The sequence below is a fragment of the Capra hircus genome, chromosome 10 (assembly GCF_001704415.2).
Source record: "Capra hircus breed San Clemente chromosome 10, ASM170441v1, whole genome shotgun sequence".
NCBI classification, from domain to species: Eukaryota; Metazoa; Chordata; class Mammalia; order Artiodactyla; family Bovidae; genus Capra; species Capra hircus.
In genome coordinates this window covers 97,122,933-97,144,189 of record NC_030817.1, presented here as the reverse complement: position 1 = coordinate 97,144,189, position 21,257 = coordinate 97,122,933, and the positions used below count along the sequence as shown (strand labels likewise).

Below are 21,257 nucleotides of genomic sequence, written 5' to 3'. Positions count from 1 at the left end.
TCATACTAAGTGAAATAAACCATACAGAGAAAGACATACAGCGCATGTTACTTACATTTAGTAATCCAAACAAGCTGAACTCAGAGAGAGGAGACTAGTAGTTGTCAGGGCTGGCAGGGAAGATGCTGGCCAAAGGGTACAAACTTTGAACTGTAAGGTGAATAGGATCTGGGGATCTCATGTATGTACAGCATGGTGATTGTACTGAACAATACTATACTGTATCCTTGCAAGTTAATATGACCGTAAATAGCAGAACTTAAATTTTATCACCACACACACAAAAAGGTAATTCTGGGAGAGGAATGGAGCTGTTAACTAACCTTACTGTGGTAATCATTTCACAGTATATATGTACATCAAATAATCATGCTGTATACCTTAAACTTACATATATGTCAGTAATGTTGGAAAGAAATTCAAAAATATAAATGAAAAGAAATGGTTATACCCACATTAAAAAGGTAAGTGTGGTTTTAAGAACTATTAGAAAATCAGCATGATAGAAACAGAAGGTAGGAATGTAGTACCAACAGACTGTATATGCATTGCTATTTAAAAAAAAATCAAGCCGACACACTATTTACAATAGCTAGAACATGGAAGCAACCTAGATATCCATCATCAGATGAATGGATAAAGAAGTTGTGGTACATATACACAATTGATTACTCAGCCCTAAAAAGGAACACATTTGAGTCGGTTCTAATGAGGTGGATGAGTCTGGAGTCTATCATACAGAGTGAAGTAAGTCAGAAAGAGAAAAAAAAATACTGTATATTAATGTATATATATGGAGTCTAGAAAGATGGTACTGATGAACCTATTTACTGGGCAACAATGGAGATGCAGACATAGAGAAGAGACTTATGGACGTGGGCTGGGGGGGAGGAGGAGAGGGCGGGACGAACAGAGAGAGTAACATGGAAACATATACACTACCACGTGTAACGTAGATAACCAACGGGAAAGTGCTGTATGACTCAGGGAACTCGAACCAGGGCTCTGTGACACTGGCGGGAAAGGGTGGGGAGGTGGGAAGAAGGTTCCAGAGGGAGGGGACACATGCATGCCTACGGCTGACTCATGTTGATGTACGGCAGACCAACACAATATTGTGAAGCAATTCTCCTTCAATTAAAAATAAGTAAGTTTAAAAAAAAATAAGTAAGTTTTGGGAAAAAAATCAAGCTGACTTAAAAACTGGTTCTGAGGTGAGGCACTAGCTTCACATCCCTCCTGACTGGTGCACGACTAATCACGAATGGTTTCAGGCACTAGGCACTGAGACAGGGCTTCCCTTGTGGCTCTGGTAAAGGATCCGGCTACAGCGCAGTAGACCCGGCGCCACTCCTGGGTCGGGAAGATCTGCTGGAGAAGGGACAGGCTGCCCTGGAGAATCCCACGGACTATACAGCCCACGGGGTCGAAAAGAGTCAAGCACGACTGAGCGACTCCACCTTTCACACTATTCAGTTTTATATCTCCTGAAATACTTAGAATGGTAGCTTATACATTAACTCTCTGAGTAATTTAGGAAACTTCTTCCCTAAATTTGTTCCCATCACTTCATGGGAAATAGATGGGGAAACAGTAGAAACAGTGTCAGACTTTATTTTGGGGGGCTCCAAAATCACTGCAGATGGTGATTGCAGCCATGAAATTAAAAGACGCTTACTCCTTGGAAGGAAAGTTATGACCAACCTAGATAGCATATTGAAAAGCAGAGACATTACTTTGCCGACTAAGGTCCGTCTAGTCAAGGCTATGGTTTTTCCAGTAGTCATGTATGGATGTGAGAGTTGGAAGAAAGCTGAAAGTGAAGAAGGCTGAGTGTCGAAGAACTGATGCTTTTGAACTGTGGTGTTCGAGAAGACTCTTGAGAGTCCTTTGGTCTGCAAGGAGATCCAACCAGTCCATTCTGAAGGAGATTAGCCCTGGGATTTCTTTGGAAGGACTGATGCTAAAGCTGAAACTCTAGTACTTTGGCCACCTCATGCGAAAAGCTGACTCATTGGAAAAGACTTTGATGCTGGGAGGGATTGGGGGCAGGAGGAGAAGGCCGACAGAGGATGAGATGGCTGGATGGCATCACTGACTCGATGGACCTGAGTTTGAGTGAACTCCAGGAGTTGGTGATGGACAGGGAGGCCTGGCGTGCTGCGATTCATGGGGTCGCAAAGAGTCAGACACGACTGAGCAACTGAACTGAACTCAACTTCCCTAAAGTTAAAACTGTGCACCAAGAATCTTCCCCCATTAACAAAAAAAAATAATTACTTAAAAATTACTTAATAATTACTTAAAAATGACTACCATCTAATGGTGATAATGATTTTGATGAACATGGTTCTCTTAATTTTGATAAAAACTTTTCAATTGGTAGGGCTCCCCTTGTGGCTCAGCTGGTAAAGAATCTGCCTGCAGTGCGGGAGACCTGGGTTCGATCCCTGGGTTGGGAAGATCCCCTGGAGAAGGGAAAGGCTACCCACTCCAGTATTCTGGCCTGGAGAATTCTATGGACAGTCCATGTGGTTGCAAAGAGTCGGACATGACTGAGCGACTTTCACTTTAGATTGGTAAGCCATTTAAGACTTGCTAATGCCTCGTGAGTCATAAAAAGGCTTGTACCCTTTGACTTGGTAATGATGCATGTGAATATCCACTCCAGTAACTTCAAATATGAGATGATCATATGCACAGAAACACTCAGGGTAGCATTTTGATGATAAAAATTTTGAAGTGACACAGAAGTCCAATGGGTTAAATATATAACATATTGCATCTACTCAAAGAAAAGCAATGTATCTACTCTATTAAAAGCAATGATTTGGGGAAACTGCACAGTAACACAGAGAAATATATATAATCAAGTTAAGAGAAAAGCAGGATACAAAAATACAGGTGTATTAAGCTTACAATTAGGAAGTGCACTTATCGTCAAAGCTTCAAAGGGAATAAACGTAACATTTTACGGGACATGAATAAAGCGGAGTTTTGTCTTTGTCACTGCTGTCATCACAGATTACCACAAACTTAGCAACTTAAAACAACGCTCATTTATTGTCCCACACTTCTGTAAGGTCAGAAGGCCAAGGCAGGTCTCCCCAGGCTAAAATGTCTGTTTTATGTTGTAGGGCTACATTCCTTATTGGAGGTTCTGGGGAACAATCTGCCTCTGAGTTCATTTAAGGTTGTTTGGCAGAACCAAGTTCCTTGCAGTTGTAAGACTAAAGTCTCTATTCCCTTGCCCTGTCAGCTAGGGCACGCCCTTACCTCCCAGAGGGCACTCCTGCCATCTCCTGCTATGGGCCCTCGTGTCTCAGAATACAGCAATGGGGCCCCAGCCCTTCTCATGCTTAGACTCTCTCCAGCTTCCCCTTCTGCAGCCTCTCTCCTTCGTCCTCCTTCCCTGCATTTCTCTCGTTTGTCTCCTATAATAAGGGCGCATGTGATTATCTGTGACTGCATGTGTAACAACCACAGACAACCTCCGTATTTTAAGATTAGCTGATTAGCAACCTTAACTTCACCTGCGGCATCTGTAGTGCCCCGAGTAGTGCTTGACTGAAACACCAGGGAACGGGAATTGTGGGGGGAGAGGAGGCGACATCTTCAGAATTCTGCCTAACACTCTTCCCATACTCCAAACTGGACGCAACATTGTATTTTTTAAATTAAAAATAAATTACCCCTTCCTTACCAAGCTACGAGTGCCTCTATCCTTTTAGCGTCATTTGTTTTAATCCATCTTGAATTGGGTGAGGGGTAATGTTAAACAATATACTGTCCTAGGTCCTATATTTTACCTGAACCCTGAAAAGTTTTACTATTATTACTTAAACTTTTGCAATCAGCTTTTCCTTTTTCCCCTTTGGATTGCCTTTTTAAAAGTTATCCTTTCAAGCTACTGATCTGCTGACAGTTCTCTATGAAAATCAAATCCTATTTCTACTTTTGATGAAAGAAAGCTCTGATTCCATGTTTCAGGTTTGAGCTTATACTTCCCTTAAGAAACCTTCTAGAGCCCCCACTAAGTCAGTTTCATATCAAGGCTGATATATAGTAGGGGCTTAATAAAGGAAAGTTTCTTCAAAATAAAAATATCTTTTCTTCCATTTTCAAACAGGAATACACATCATCATCTTAAAAAATTCGTCAGGCCATTCTTTCTGGTTCCTGTCAACATTTGTCTGCTACTATGAAGTCTTTTATAATGCTAGTAAGCTTACCTATTCATGATAACTATTCAAGTATAAATATGCAATTTATTACAAATTTACAACTGAATGCATATTCAGGATAAAGTTTAAACTTCTTTGGTAGGTGTTGAAACAGGGCATCAGAGGGCAGACACACTGAAACCATACTCATAGAAAACTAGTCAATCTAATCACACTAGGACCACGGCCTTGTCTAACTCAATGAAACTAAGCCATACCCACAGGGCAACCCAAGACGGGCGGGTCATGGTGGAAAGGTCTGACAGAATGTGGTCCACTGGAGAAGGGAATGGCAAACCACTTCAGTATTCTTGCCTTGAGAACCCCATGAACAGTATGAAAAGGCAAAATGATAAGACACTGAAAGAGGAACTCCCAGGTCAGTAGGTGCCAATATGCTACTGGAGATCAGTGGAGAAATAACTCCAGAAAGAATGAAGGGATGGAGCCAAAGCAAAAACAATACCCAGCTGTGGATGTGACTGGTGATAGAAGCAAGGTCCGATGCTGTAAGAGCAATACTGCATAGGAACCTGGAATGTTAGGTCCATGAATCAAGGCAAATTGGAAGTGGTCAAACAAGAGAGGGCAAGAGTGAACGTCGACATTCTAGGAATCAGCAAACTAAAATGGACTGGAATGGGTGAATTTAACTCAGATGACCATTATATCTATTACTGCGGGCAGGAATCCCTCAGAAGAAATGGAGTAGCCATCATGGTCAACAAGTGAGTCCGAAATGTAGTACGTGGATGCAATCTCAAAAATGACAGAATGATCTCTGTTCGTCTCCAAGGCAAACCATTCAATATCACAGTAATCCTGAAGAATCTAAGCTACTCCATTTTGTTAACAGAAAAACTCCATTTAGTGAGGTTCCGGGAAAAGAGCCTTTGGAAATCCCCTGACCTCACCCCACCACCCACGAGCCAATCGGACCCAGACCAGAATCTCCTGACTTAACGTTCAGGAACTTGTGGTCTACCTAGGTAATAGGGACCAATCAAAAACCAACACACAACCCTTTGAAAGAAAGTGACCAATCAGACTTCCTGCAACCTAGAAATTTTTTCATGAACACTCCCTATATAAGCAATGTAACCAAAAACCCAGGACTCCTCCCTATAGCTGCTGCGTCGGTTAACGGTGGGAGCCCCACCTCGAGCTTGGTAATAAAGACTCTCTTGCTTTTTGCATCAGATATCGGCTCCCTGGTGGTCACTGGGAGATTTGACGACTTGGGCATAACAATCCAAGTCTAGCCCTAACCAGCAATGCTGAAGAAGCGGAAGTTGAACGGTTCTATGAAGACCTACAAGACCTTTTAGAACTAACACCCAAAAAAGATGTCCTTTTCATTATAGGGGACTGGAATGCAAAAGTAGGAAGTCAAGAAACACCTGGAGGAACAGGCAAATTTGGCCTTGGAATGCGGAATGAAGCAGGGCAAAGACTAATAGAGTTTTGCCAAGAAAATGCACTGGTCATAGCAAACACCCTCTTCCAACAACACATGAGAAGACTCTACACATGGACATCACCAGACGGTCAACACCAAATCAGACTGATTCTATTCTTTGCAGCCAAAGATGGAGAAGCTCTATACAGTCAACAAAAACAAGACCAGGAGCTGACTGTGGCTCAGATCATGAACTCCTTATTACCAAATTCAGACTTAAATTGAAGAAAGTAGGGAAAACTGCTAGAACATTCAGGTATGACCTAAATCAAATCCCTTGTGATTATACAGTGGAAGTGAGAAATAGATTTAAGGGCCTAGATCTGATAGATAGAGTGCCTGATGAACTATGGAATGAGGTTTGTGACATTGTACAGGAGACAGGGATCAAGACCATCTCCATGGAAAAGAAAGGCAAAAAAGCAAAATGGCTGTCTGGGGAGGCCTTACAAATAGCTGTGAAAAGAAGAGAAGCGAAAAGCAAAGGAGAAAAGGAAAGATATAAGCATCTGAATGCAGAATTCCAAAGAATAGCAAGAAGAGATAAGAAAGCCTTCCTCAGCAATCAATGCAAAGAAATAGAGGAAAAGAACAGAATGGGAAAGACTCGAGATCTCTTCAAGAAAGTTAGAAATACCAAGGGAACGTTTCATGTAAAGATGGGCTCGATAAAGGACAGAAATGGTATGGACCTAACAGAAGCGGAAGATATTAAGAAGAGCTGGCAAGAATACACAGAAGAACTGTACAAAAAAGATCTTCACGACCAAGATAATCACGATGATGTGATCACTCATCTAGAGCCAGACATCCTGGAATGTGAAGTCAAGTGGGCCTTAGAAAGCATCTCTACAAACAAAGCTAGGGGAGGTGATGGAATTCCAGTTGAGCTGTTTCAAATTCTGAAAGATGATGCTGTGAAAGTGCTGCCCTCAATATGCCAGCAAATTGGCAAAACTCAGCAGTGACCACAGGACTGGAAAAGGTCAGTTTTCATTCCAATCCCAAAAGGCAATGCCAAAGAATGCTCAAACTACTGCACAACTGCACTCATCTCACATGCTAGTAAAGTAATACTCAAAATTCTCCAAGCCAGGCTTCAGCAATACGTGAACTGTGAACTCCCTGACGTTCAAGCTGGTTTTAGAAAAGGCAGAGGAACCAGAGATTAAATTGCCAACATCTACTGGATCATGGAAAAAGCAAGAGTTCTAGAAAAACATCTATTTCTGCTTTATTGACTATGCCAAAGCCTTTGACTGTGTGGATCACAATAAACTGTGGAAAATTCTGAGAGAGATGGGAATACCAGACCACCTAACCTGCCTTTTGAGAAATCTGTATACAGGTCAGGAAGCAACAGTTATAACTGGACATGGAACAACAGACTGGTTCCAAATAGGAAAAGGAGTATGTCAAGGCTGTATACTGTCACCCTGCTTATTTAACTTCTATGCAGAGTACATCATGAGAAACGCTGGACTGGAAGAAGCACAAGCTGGAATCAAGACTGCCGGGAGAAAGATCAGTAACCTCAGATATGCAGATGACACCACCCTTATGGCAGAAAGTGAAGACGAACTAAAAAGCCTCTTGATGAAAGTAAAAGAGGAGAGTGAAAAAGTTGGCCTAAAGCTCAACATTCAGAAAATGAAGATCATGGCATCCGGCCCCATCACTTCATGGGAAATAGATGGGGAAACAGCAGAAACAGTGTCAGACTTTATTTTGGGGGGCCCCAAAATCACTGCAGATGGTGACTGCAGCCATGAAATTAAAAGACACTTACTCCTTGGAAGAAAATTTATGACCAACCTAGATAGCATATTGAAAAGCAGAGACATTACTTTGCCAGCAAAGGTCCGTCTAGTCAAGGCTATGGTTTTTCCAGTAGTCATGTATGGATGTGAGAGTTGGACTGTGAAGAAGGCTGAGCGCCGAAGAATTGATCCTTTGAACTGTGAGGCTGGAGAAGACTCTTGAGAGTCCCTTGGACTGCAAGGAGATCCAACCAGTCCATTCTGAAGGAGATCCGCCCTGGAATTTCTTTGGAAGGAATGATGCTAAAGCTGAAACTCCAGTACTTTGGCCACCTCATGCAAAGAGTTGACTCATTGGAAAAGACTCTGATGCTGGGAGGGATTGGGGGCAGGAGAAGAAGGGGACGACAGAGGATGAGATGGCTGGATGGCATCACTGACTCTATGGATGTGAATCTGAGTGAACTCCGGGAGTTGGTGATGGACAGGGAGGCCTGGTGTGCTGCGATTCATGGGGTTGCAAAGTGTTGGACAGGACTCAGCAACTGAACTGAACTGAGATAGCACCCTCCAGTGTTCCTATTCAGTACAAGCAAATAAAATGTGGTCTGGCTGATGAACATGATCAAGTCCAGTTCAGAAAAATCTGGATGCTTTTGGATCGTAACCGCGGCCCACATCAAAACCCTCAGCGTAGGGCCTGAACTAATGCATATAAGAAAGAAAAATAATCCCTGCCTTATTACACAGTCAAAATTGAGAATCACTGATTTGGTGAACACATCCATAAAGTCAAACAAGTTTACCTCGTTATATGGAGGTAGCTTAAACAGCTATGCATCATAAAAACCCAGATTACTTAAAAAATGAAACTGGGTCAACAGAAAGAAAAAGGAGCAGCAGCAAATATGGGCACATGAATGGGTGTAATATACATATGGGCATTTATGTGTGAGTATGTAGTTGCTGTCTAGTCACTGAGTCATGTCCCACTCTTGCAACCCCATGGATTGTAGCCCACCAGGCTCCTCTGTGCCTGGGATTCTCCAGGTTAGACTATTGGAGTGGGTTGTCCTTTCTTCCTTCAGGGGATCTTCCTGAGCCAGGGATCAAACCTATGTCTCCTGCATTGGCAGGTAGGTTCTTTACCACTCGGTCACCAAGGAAGGCCAAGTACGTAGAGAGATGTATTAAAGAGTAAAACATATTTAGCTATCAACCATAAAGGAAAACAATCCCTTTATCTGCATGCTTGCACATTAAAGATAAGTATTAAGCTACAAAGCTGACTTCTGCTTGATGACTGGGTCATATCTGACTTACAACTTAGGATTTGACTACTAAACTCAAAGAAACTCCAGCCATGCCAAGCATCATAAAGACAATGTATTTAGATATTCTCTAAAAAGCAAAGAAACTCGCAGAATGTAAAACTTTAATGAGAGTTTAAAAAGATTTATTTTAGTCAGCAGAGTTACTTTGCTTTTCATAAGAAAATGAATTTGCCCTCGTAAGAGAAAATTTTATTGAGACAAAATAAAAATACATAAAATATTATATTTAAATGCTTCCAATAAAATATAACTCGAGCTAAAATATCACATTACTAGTGGTGGTGTGCTGCTTATATAATCCAAAACTTGTTTTGGTTATGTTCTTAACATTCTAATTTTCATTTTCAAAGTTATGTTATTGCACTATGCAGAAAGAATTCAAGCGAATGTGGTGATTTTTTTTAAAATGTAAAAGTAGACATTTACATTTTATGGCTATAGAAATAATTTCTCACAGATCTCAAGAAACACAAGGTTTCCTAGTAAAAGAACATCTTATATGACTCCTGTTTCAGGATGTCAAGAAAGATCCCCACAAGGTAAATAAAATACTACATACCTTAAAAAAACGTTTTTGTATCTATTTCCTAAATTTCACAGATTAGTTTTAGAATAGGACCTAGACCAGTTAAAAAGAAGGCAGGTAGGGGATTTTCTTTCATAGAGATCTGAACTTTAATAGCATTTCATCCAACAAAACAGTAAGTTGAGAATTTGGAACTGCAGGTGGGCTGTGAAAAGACTTGTGGCATAGCATACCAGATAAGCGACTAAGGGCCGCTGGGCATGTAAACCAACCCATGACCGGGACACTATCTTTACATAAAATTCTTGATCTACAATGCCTCCCAAACAAGTGTTCTATAATTTCTAAAAGTTTTAATGCTCAGCTTAGCCACATGAAACTATACTCACATTTCCAGCATGATGTTTAAAATAAAAAAAAGGACGCAAACTCACTGAAAGTCTACTAAAAAATTGAAATCAATGAACATTTTACATTTTAATATTAAACCACTTTATATACATTTCCAAACACTTAATTATAATTTTTATGAGCTCTATTAAGGAAGAGATATCAGATTTATTTTCCTTTAGACACATAAGACAGCCTGAGTTCTCATGAAAAAATCCGTATCTCACAGAAAAATACACATGATAAAAAGAGCACTTGGTGCATGGGATCAGCATAGGGAAAACTGAAAATGAGAAACAGGAAGCTGCATTCTAACTCTGCTTCTAACATCAACTAGTTATATTACTGTGAGCAAATGATTACTCTCTCTGGATCTTAACATCTACTTGTAAACTGATGGACTATAATATTCCTTGTTTTGTTCTAGCTCCAAAATTGTCTGGTTGTGCCCCTGGTCAGAGAGGGTAACAAAGTCCCCGGGCTGATCCCTGGTGTTTCCTAAATACTTCCTGACATTGATGAGAAGGGCCCCAACCCTCCAATGGTCTGACCGCACTTATTACTAGGATACCACGGGGATCTTTACAATCCTAGGGGATAATTGTGATTAAATATTTACAATGTACTTAATTGCCACACAGAACAGTTTCCACAAGGGTATATACTTTCCCAGTATAGCAGCATGGGGACCTGGAGTCAGAAGCCAGGGATTCCAGTCTGACTCTGTCACTGACATCTCTGTGTGACCTCGGGCAGGCCTCTCACTCACTCGCCCTTTCAATGTCTGCCCGACTTCTGGGAAAGGCAGACTGAGGGAAGAACAACCTGATGATGTATTTGAAAACTACAAAATATTAAATAATGCACTGAATTGTTCCTGCCAGTAGCAAAATGTCAATATTTGTGTATAATCATATAAATTGGCTTCGTTTTTATTTGTGTTGTGTTTTGAAGAAAGGCTGAGATAAAGATTTTTCAACTAAAATTTTTAAAATACAGAATATTTATTGTCAGCATTCAAACAACGCAGAAATATAGAATAAAACTAAAGTACCTTATCCAGCCATCCCCTACCTCTGTTCTCATCTACTTTCCCCTCGACAAAGGCTGTCTATGCATGCTTTTGGAGATTTTCCTATACACTGATGTTAACAGATTATTAAAACAAAACACCCCTGTACACGTTGGTATTTACCATTTAACCGCATCTGATGAACAGTTTCATCTAAGTACATATACAGATCTACCTCAGTCACCTTACTACAGGGCAGTACTCTTTACTGGCCTACAGCTTATTTAACTGTTCCACTTTTGGTGGATACTTACTGTTTCTGACGTATTATTATAACAAACAATGCCAACACATCCCTCTACAGAGTTCCATGCACATGTACTAGGTTCCTGAGGTTAGCAACAACTTACCACTAACCTGGCGGCTTTAAACAACAGAAATGTATTCTCTTGTAGCTGTAGAGCCCAGGAGTTCAAAATCAAGTTGTCAGCAGGTTGGCTCCTTCCGAGGGCTCTGAGGGAAAGCCAAGTGTATACCTCCTCTGAGTTTCTGGTGGGCATTCCTGATGCTCTTTACCACGCGGACCCACCCCTGAGCTCTGCGTCTGTCTTCACATGGCCTGGCCTCCGTCAAGTACCTCCCTTCCGTTCTCTCTGAAGGACACCAGTCACTCTTCTTGAGATCCTTACCCTAATTATGCTTACCAAGACCCTCCTTCCAAATGTAGTCACCCTCTGAGGTTCTGGGTGCATATGCCTTTGGGGGACCATGATTTAACTAGATCCAACACACACAAGGATAGGTGAGGGCAAAAAGTCACACTCCTAAAATGCCCTTCCAAAGGTTACAACAATTTTCACTTCCAACAGCAGAGTATTAAAGTGCTCTTTTCCCCACATTCTTAACAACTTTTAAAAACTTTTTGGTAAATTGATGTGCTAGGTAAAAAATAATGTTAATCTCTTGTTTCTATGGCATCTCCCTAATTTCTACTATCGGTCGGTCCTCTTTTCACGTATTTAATGACTATGTGTACTTCTTTTGTGGAGTGTCTATTCACAAATTTTGTCATTTTCTAAATGGCAATGTGTCATCTTTTCCTCAATCTTTTAACAACTTCTTACAGTTTTGATATTAATATTTTGTCTAGTATACACAGTGGCACAATTTCCACCAAGTCTGTTATTTATCCAACTTTATCTTTCCCTATGTCACATTTAAAAATATTTATTTAATCAAATCTACCAAATTTTTATTTTATGGTCTCTGGGTTCTGTTTAACACTTTTACGATTTTTAAGTCCCCTAGGATTTTATGTGATATCACAAAGTAGGACAAGTAGAGAGTTAGGAGTTATAGAAAGCATTCTATTCAGCTTGCAAATGCCTTACAAATGCGAAAATATTTGAGGAGCCAGAGAATGCTGTAGGCTAAATGTGAAAATACACAAAAGAAAAAAAATAGGAAAAGGTATAATTTACAGTGCAACAACTGCTGATACACAATGATGCACTACACATGAAAAGAGAAAAAAAAATCTAAGACAGGTTCATTCACTGCCCTCCAGAAGTCTACAATTCAGACATAAGCAAAAATATTTTAAGCAACAGGTAAGCAGCAATGATTGAAAAGGTGAAAAATTAGCAATGGGCTTCAATCTATGAAGTACATGGAGTTGAAAGTACAATGGGAAAGAGAATTCTGAATGATCTCAAAAGAGATGGTAAATACACCCAAATTCAAAAAATTTTTTAACTTTCATCAAAGTATAATAAACAGCTTAATGAACTTCTTCAAAGGAAACTTACCTGTATAACCAGCTCTCTGCTCAGGAAAAAGTACATGACCAGCACCCAAGAAGCCCGTCCTGCTTCCTTCTCGGCACTCCCCAAAGGCTCACACTGGCTTTACTGACATTTTTACTTTGTATTAACAGAGTAATATACTATATGTTTATCACAAATAGGTTTGTGCCACTCATCCAGATTTCTGTATGCAGGTCTAAATTGTCCTTTGCCATTACTGTGCAGTGATCCAGTGTGTGAATTCCGATACACCACTGATCTACAACACCAATGACGGGCAGCTTGCATATTCCCACCCCGGGCTCCTGTGAAAACACTGCTATGAATGGACATTCTAGCACACACCTTGTGAGAGCACATGTCTCATTCCTGGCTGGGTGCATGCTAGGGAGCAGAATCGCTGCCACAGACTGTGCATTTGCTTGGTTCTAGTGAACGCTGCCGAACAGTGGCTGTAAAATAGCAGTGACAGTTGTGCAGCTTCCTCATCAACATTTGGTATTTCCCACCTCTCTCATTTTGGTCATTCTAGTGAGAGCACAGCTAACACAATTATCAGGGATAACGTGACAGTTTCAGATGACAATTGGCAAGGCTCTTGCAACAGAAGATAAATAATGAGAAAAGCAAGAAGCCTTCAAAACGAATATGGTATTAATTAGCTCAATCATGAAGCCAGCAAACTGTCCTTAAAGGCAGATAAAAATACAAAAGAATGTAGGAAGCACAATGAAAAAAATGACTAGTGTTCTGATAAATGTAACCTATAGCATGGGTTTCCTACATTTCTAGAGGGACCATAGCTATTTTATTCCAAGGAAATGAGTATCATAAGTAATGTCTAAAAGTAATATATTTTAGCAAAAACTTCTTATAGAATAGCTTTGCTATATACCACAGTGTATAATTTCCTATCTGTACTATGTGAAATATACTTAGGAAACAACAATTTATAATTAGGACATGCATTGTTAGTAAACAAGCAAAAATTACACATAATCTGTAACAAAACTACCTTACATCTGTTTAATATTAATATCTAACTTTTTAAAAACTTCCAGACTTTCACTCAGACTAGTGAAAAAAAAATCTGATTAAAAAGGAAATACAAATTACTTCCATTTTGCAGGTGACTAGAACTTAGCCTCACCTCAGCCACAAGCTCCTAGAGAACGAGAACCATATCTCATAATTTTCAACAGTCCTTCTGTTCAAGTTTAGCAGAGTATTCTTAGCAGAACATTCAATAAATACTACTCAGCAACATGTTGGAATCTGTAACTACTCATCAGTATATCACATATGCTGTTTCAAGTCATTGGTGAAAAATGATTAGATTTTATATTAGAATTCTGAAAGATCCAAAATGCCTAACCATTTTTTAACAAGAATTCATTAATAAGCAAAGACTTTTTAAAATTATAAACAAATACTACAAACTTCAAGAATAATAAAATAGAAAGCTCACACTATGTCCAATGGTATCTGCTAACAGATCAAAGCTCTTTCTTTCTAAATAAAGCTTTGGTTTATTATTTCCCCAAAGCTTACCTGGGTGAGATTACTCCAACCAATGAACCATATCATTAAATTATAAATGCTGACTCATAAAAGAAAGGAAAGCAGTGATCACACATAAGAAGTACATGACTTTCTGGGAGTTTATTTGGGCTTGATCTAATTCAACTGAATGTTAGAATTTCTAACATTTATAAGTTAAATCAATATTTGGTATTTTAAACTTAATGGAGTGAACAACAGAGTTTATAAAACTTATGTGTATTTAACTGATCTGTAATTTATGAATTCTGAGAATTTATTTAATTGATCAAAATATATAAACTGTTAAGAACCATAAAAATGACTGAAGTTTAACCAAGAGTTCTAAGAAACCATTAAAGAAACACTAACGGAACATTAGCGGGGAAAATGGTTAAGAGGTTGGAATGAAACTTTTTGATGGCAAGGAGTTTTTCAGTGAAGAGACAAAAAGAATGGCTGAGAATGAAAAACAGAGTGAATGCTACAAAACTAATCAAACACGAACGTGGATCCAAGTCGTCGAGCAGCAGCTGTCAGGGTGGACGTGCACAGCAGCATGGCGCACAGCTGCGAATCCCCGCTCAACCTCAGAGCAGCCTCCCAAGGCACGGGCCTACCTTGGCCAGCACCTTGCTCAAACAGAAAGGGAGCGCCACATCACAAGGAAAACGCAGATGAATGAAATACTGGGTTGGCCGAAAAGTTTGTTCGTGTTTTTCTGTACGATGTTACGAAAAACCCGAACGAACTTTTCAGCCAACCCAATATGATAATGGTTTGCGAATACACGAAGATTTCCAAGTCCAACACACATGTTACACTAGGCACAGCTAGTCACACTAAAAATAAAAAGCTAAAAACTCACTCACTGTCTTCTGTGGGAAGGACCTGCAGGGAGTAAATCCACTCTATTATATCATCCTTGTTCACCACATCTAAGGAGTCCAACATATCCAGCCCAGAGAGTGCGAAAAATGCAATAGTCAACCTAAAAAGAAAAAAATATAAAATTCCATCTTATCAAACCAATGAAGTCTTTCTGTTTCAGAAAAACAATAAACTCATCTTAACTTTACAATAATTTAAACAATAGCCCCAACTTGTGAAATCAGAAAAACCCAATTTAATCTTATAATTTAATAATATCAATCAAATCTTTGTTTTAATTTCTAATAAAGGGACGTTTAAGGCCTAAGAACTCGTCTTACTCATCTGAAGTATACATGAATTTACTGAAGCCAGGTTATGAGCAACCTAAAGGCTAAAAGTAGAATTGAGAAAGAATTCCACGCACCTAGTCAGTATATATAAGGCCAAAAGGATGGAAAATATATACAAATCTCAATTTTCACTGATTCGCCAAGAGCAATTTATCAGTTCAGTTGCTCAGTCATGTCTGATTCTTTGCCACCCCATAGACTGCAGCACGCCAGGCTTCCCTGTCCATCACTCCGGAGCTTACTCAAACTCATGTCCACTGAGTCAGTGATGCCATCCAACCATCTCATCCTCTGTCATCCCCTTCTTCTCCTGCCTTCAATCTTTCCCAGCATCAGGGTCTTTGCCAAGGAGTCAGCTTTTTGCATCAGGTGGCCAAAGTATTGGAGTTTCAGCTTCAGCATCAGTCCTTCCAATGAATATTCAAGACTGATTTCCTTTATGATTGACTGGTTTGATCTCCTTTAAATCCAAGGGACTCTCAAGTGTCTTCTCCAACACCACAGTTCAAAAGCATCAGTTCTTCAGTGCTCAGCTTTCTTTATAGCCCTGCTCTCACATCTATACATGACTACTGGAAAAACCATAGCTTTGACTGCTGCTGCTGCTGCTAAGTCGTTTCAGTCATGTCCGACTCTGTGCGACCCCACAGATGGCAGCCCACCAGGCTCCCCCATCCCTGAGATTCTCCAGGCAAGAACACTGGAGTGGGTTGCCATTTCCTTCTCCAATGCATGAAAGTGAAAAGTCAAAGTGAAGTCGCTCAGTCGTGTCCGACTCTTAGCTACCCCATGGACTGCAGCCTATCAGGCTCCTCTGTCCACGGGATTTTCCAGGCAAGAGGACTGGAGTGGGGTGCCATTGCCTTCTCCTAGATGGACCTTTGTTGGCAAAGTAATGTCTCTGCTTTTGAATATGCTGTCTAGGTTGGTCATAACTTTCCTTCCAAGGAGTAAGCATCATTTAATTTCATGGCTGCAGTCACCATCTGCAGTTACGCTTATACCTGGTGCTTAATTTTTAAGGATGTTAGAATAAATTATTCAAATTTGTTTATAAATAATGTAACTCCTTGGGAAAAAAAAGGGGAACAAGGGACACTAAAAATGCAAATGCATTTTAACTCCCATTTCCTAGAAATGAACAGTATTTGATGAAATAACACTCTAAAGCAAAATCCTTCCCCTCCAAGACTGTGCAGAAAGCTAAGCCTGTGTTCTTATATAAAAACCGGTCCCCACAGTGGTTGCTTATTACAGAAGAGTTTGTTACATAGACAGTTCCTTTCCTGTTGAGATGCATTCTATGGTGTTGTCTGATTGAACATGGTTATCTCAGTTCCACATTCTAATAATTCCTATGACTAATACTGACAAACTAGTACTTCAAATTATCTGGTCTAATGTCTTCTCACAGAACCACTAAATGCATTCTATAACCTTTTAAATAGAGATCCCAAGAGAAAATTAAGACTTAATGCACTAAGGTAATCACTATATATAATTAACTTCTCTTCTCTGAATTTAGAATAGTATTACCAACTTTAGGAGAAGTGGAAAAATACTCATTTTTTTTAAAGCGTATAATTCTCTCTCTAATCCCTGGTTGAAAAGGCTGGCATCCATTAGATTACAGGAGGAGAAATCAGAGAGCAATTTAATTCTAACCAAAGCTTAAAGGCAAAAATTAAAACTAGTGAGATACTGGTATACTCAAGAAGACATCCTGGGAGACTTATGTTATCGAGAGATTGGCAAGTGGAAAGTGAAAGTTGCTCAGTTGTGTCTGACTCTTTGCGAAGGCGTGGACTATACAGTTCATGGAATTCTCCAGGTCAGAATACTGGAGTGGGTAGTTTATCCCTTCTCCAGGGGATCTTCCCAACCCAGACTTGAACCCAGGTCTCCCGCATTGCAGGTGAGTTCTTTACCAGCTAAACCACACGGGAAGCCCATTGAGAGATTATTATTATGTATTAGGCACTGACCTGGAGAAGGAAATGGCAACCCCCTCCAGTGTTCTCGCCTGGAGAATCCCAGGGACAGAGAAGCCTAGTGGGCTGCCGTCTATGGGGTCGCACAGAGTCGGACACAACTAAACCGGCTTAGCAGCAGCAGCAGGCGCTGACCTAGAAAATTTCTCATTTATTATCTCAGTTTAATTCCAACAAGTCACTGAAATTCACTTGAATTAGAGAGGTGATTTATCTGAGTAAGATCAGGAATAAATGAAGGGGAGTGGCACCCCTTTATGTGGGAAGCAGTAGTTGAGAGCTCAGATCTGCAGTCAAACGAGCCAGCTTCAAATCCTTGGTTGGCCAATTTCCATCCATCTGTAATCTGGTTAAGTTACCTAACCCTTTCTAAGTCTTTTCTAAGTCAGCTTCCTTACCTGTAAATCATTATACTTCACACAGTTATTGTGCTTACCTGCTCACAAGCAAGCGCTAAATACATTGAAGCTATTACTATCGGTATTTCCTGATTTGAAGGGACAGCACTAACATTCACCGTCTTAACACTACAGGCCTTTTCACTGGTTGGCAATCTCCACCATCCCCCCACCCCCAACCACTCTTCTCTAAAATAAAATGCTTTAGACATGGGGAAATTTCTACCTAACAGTACCCACATTTGAAAGTCACTTCTCTTGATGAAAATTATGTTTCATGAGATAAGGTCTGCCTTGTGCATGGTATGCAGTCAAATAATCTACAGAATTAACTAACAAGCCTGCTGGAGAGCTATCACTGGGTTCAGTTTTGCGGACATCTACAAAGTGAATGACTATAGTCAGGCAAAATAAGGCATCTATTAAATCGTTACTATGTGCTCAGTCACTTCAGTCGTGTCCAACTCTGTGACCCCATGGACTATACAGGCTTCCAGGCTCCTCTGTCCATGGGATTCTCCAGGCAAGAATACTGGAGCAGGTTGCCGTACTCTCCTCCAGGGGATCTTCCAGACCCAGGGACTGATCCTGCCTAGTCCGCATTGCTGGCGGAATCTTCAAGCAAAATGAAGAGAGATACAAGTGAGAGACAACATGAAGACGCTGAGAAAACAATGATCTTCCCATTACTAAAATATGTTACAGAAAAACATAAACAAGAGGCTGTAAACATAAGTAGGTATTATTTTTTAAATTAAAAGTCATCCAGTCTATCTCTTTAGTTTTCTAGCTCAAGATAATAAAATCCAAGGAACTCAAGTAACTTACTTCAGATTTCAATGCTAGATAACCAAGGGAAACTACCGAAGGGGCTCTGAGTCAAAGGGGTATTTCTCAAGCATGGCGCAATTAGAATCGGCTTAAAGACAAACAATACACCACCAGCAAAACCTGGAGGCCAAGACCTCACTACGCAGCAAAGAGATCAGAAATTCTAGATGGAAGGCAGGGTCTGGAACCTGGGGTTTGGGTGAGTGGGGATGGGAAGTAGTGAGCTTCTCAGGTGATTCTACTGGGCAGCAAGGCTTACTGAAGCATAGTGATGTTCCACTGGGGCAATACTGCTCCCAAGTGGCCATTCTGAAGACAATTTTGGTTTTCATCATTAGAGAAGGGTGCTCCTTGCTATCTAGTTGGTAAAAGTGAGGTATGCTGCTATGATGTACAAGACAGCACCACTCAAAAAAGAAGTATCTGGACCAAAATGTCAAAAGTGCTGAGGTCTAGAAACTGCTCTTAAGTCTTACTGTTATCTGCATGCAAGTGTTAACTGAATGATCTTTTTAAAAATTATACTTGTACTATGGTATGGAAATCAGTCATCTGATGGTAAACTATTGTAAAACCTTGTATACTTATTAAAGGCTTCTTAAAGTCCAGCATTTTCAACCCATTGCACTTTAGACTAAGGTTTATAGGATTAACAGCACTATAGTGAAAAGACTGTTTATCAAATTTAGCATCCAGCAGTGGCTGGCAAAATAGAACCAAGAAGCCTTTGGAGCAAACATCCAGCCTTCCTCTAAGATAAGATAATAAGAAAAGATTTTTTTTTTTTGGACCACACTAGAGTTCTCAAGTAGTCCTAAAACTCTGAGAGCAAGAGAATTAAACAATTCCTAAGGAATAAAAAGGAATTCTGGGCTGGGAGCCTCTGGGAGAAATAACGTGAGGTTTTATGGTGCCTGGGGTAGAGACTGTCAGGCAACCTGTCTTGGTGCAGGCTTCTAGAGGGGTGACTATGCCAGTACATGCTTCTAAGACGAGGCCAGTGAAGTGATTTTCACTTTATTACTTCTTCAGAGTGCATCTGTCTGTTTTCTTCCTTTCTTCTCTCCCCCAGAATTGAACTCTGAGTCTGTAGCCTGAAAAACCAAAGTAAGCCATGTCTTCCTGCCCATTCTCCTACTCCAAACATTACATATAAAAAGTTAATCTTACATGGATGAAGAAGTAACATCTCCACCCCACTCCCCCTGAGCCCAATGAAGTTCCTTCACCAGTAGACCAATTTGCAGGTAAGAGACATAAACTAAATGATGCTTCCAAAAGGCTTCAACTTTTTAGACTTAAGAACAACTGGTTTCAGGCTTAGAAAACAGCACAAAAGAAATAAGAATTAAAGAGAACCAAAAGAAAAGAGGAAAAACATTCTGTGCGGGGGGGGGGGGGGGAATCTAGCCATACTATTGTATGACTCTTGAATACAAACTTGAACTGCATGGGTCCACTTATAGGCTGATTTTTTTTCCAGTAAATATGTACTACAGTGTACTACACACAATCTGAAGTTGTGGAACCTATGATAAGGAGAGCCTGACCTCTGATATTCCACTGCACACCCTGGGCCCCGAGCCCCAAGTTGCTCAAGGATCAGCTGTGATATGATTTTCCTATGCTACTATCTGAGTATATTGTATCATCAGGTCTGCTGCTGCTGCTGCTAAGTGCTTCAGTCGTGTCCGACTGTGCGACCCCATAGACGGCAGCCCACGAGGCTCCCCCGTCCCTGGGATTCTCCAGGCAAGAACACTGGAGTGGGTTGCCATTTCCTTCTCCAATGCATGAAAGTGAAGAGTGAAAGTGAAGTCACGTCCGACTCTGCGACCCCATGGACTGCAGCCCATCAGGCTCCTCCGTCCATGGGACTTCCCAGGCAAGAGTACTGGAGTGGGTTGCCATTGCCTTCTCCACCATCAGGTCAGAGCAAGTGAACGATCATTGGGGTATACCAACACTGACTTATGGGAGTTAGGGATCAGGGCTTCCCTAATAACTCAGTTGGTAAAGAATCCGTCTGCAATGCCGAAGACCCTGGTTCTATTCCTGGGTCAGGAAGATCTGCTGGAGAAGGGACTGGCTACCCACTCCAGTATTCTTGGGCTTTACTTGTAGCTCAGCTGGTAAAGAATCCACCTGCAATGTGGAAGATCTGGATTCGATCCCTGGTTGGAAAAGATCTCCTGGAGGAGGGAAAGGCTACGCACTCCAGTATTCTGGCCTGGAGAATCTCATGGACTATATAGTCCACAGGTTTGCAAAGAGTTCGACATGACTGAGCGACTTTCACTTTCTTTTCATGGGAGTTGACTAGATTCTCAAATTTTGGGTCACTTGCTCTGCTACTTTTTAGTACAAATATCTTTACTGATATCTACCAGCATCTTCAGCAACAGACGGCCTTCCTGCCTAGATCTAAGGTGGGGCTATCGCCAAACCAGGGCTTTCCTGGTGGCTCAGTGGTAAAGAACCTGCCTGCCAATACAGGAGACTCAGGTTCAATCCCTGGGTCGGGGAAGATCCCTTGGGGAAGGAAATGGCAACCCATTCCAGTGTTCTTGCCTGGGAAACACCATGGACAGAGGCGCCTGGCAGGCAGGAGTCCATGGGGTCACAAAAGAGTCAGACACAAATTAGCGAGGACGACAACCTGGCCAAAATCATGCTGCCAAAGAGTTCTAAAATTATAAACAAGTAGTTACATCAAGAAACAGAAGCACAGCTGCTGATAAAATTAACAGTGGAAATGGAGAGTCT

At 40.8% G+C, this 21,257-nt stretch overlaps 1 protein-coding gene across 1 annotated transcript in view; it reads right to left on the bottom strand.

Moving 5' to 3' along the window:
- The window catches only part of PGGT1B (protein geranylgeranyltransferase type I subunit beta), a 57,500-nt gene that overhangs the window by 31,234 nt on the left and 5,009 nt on the right, over positions 1–21,257 (bottom strand). The window contains exon 2 of the mRNA XM_005685283.3: positions 14,921–15,039. Coding sequence (XP_005685340.2) covers positions 14,921–15,039 — 119 coding nt within the window. The remainder of the gene's footprint in view (positions 1–14,920; positions 15,040–21,257) is intronic.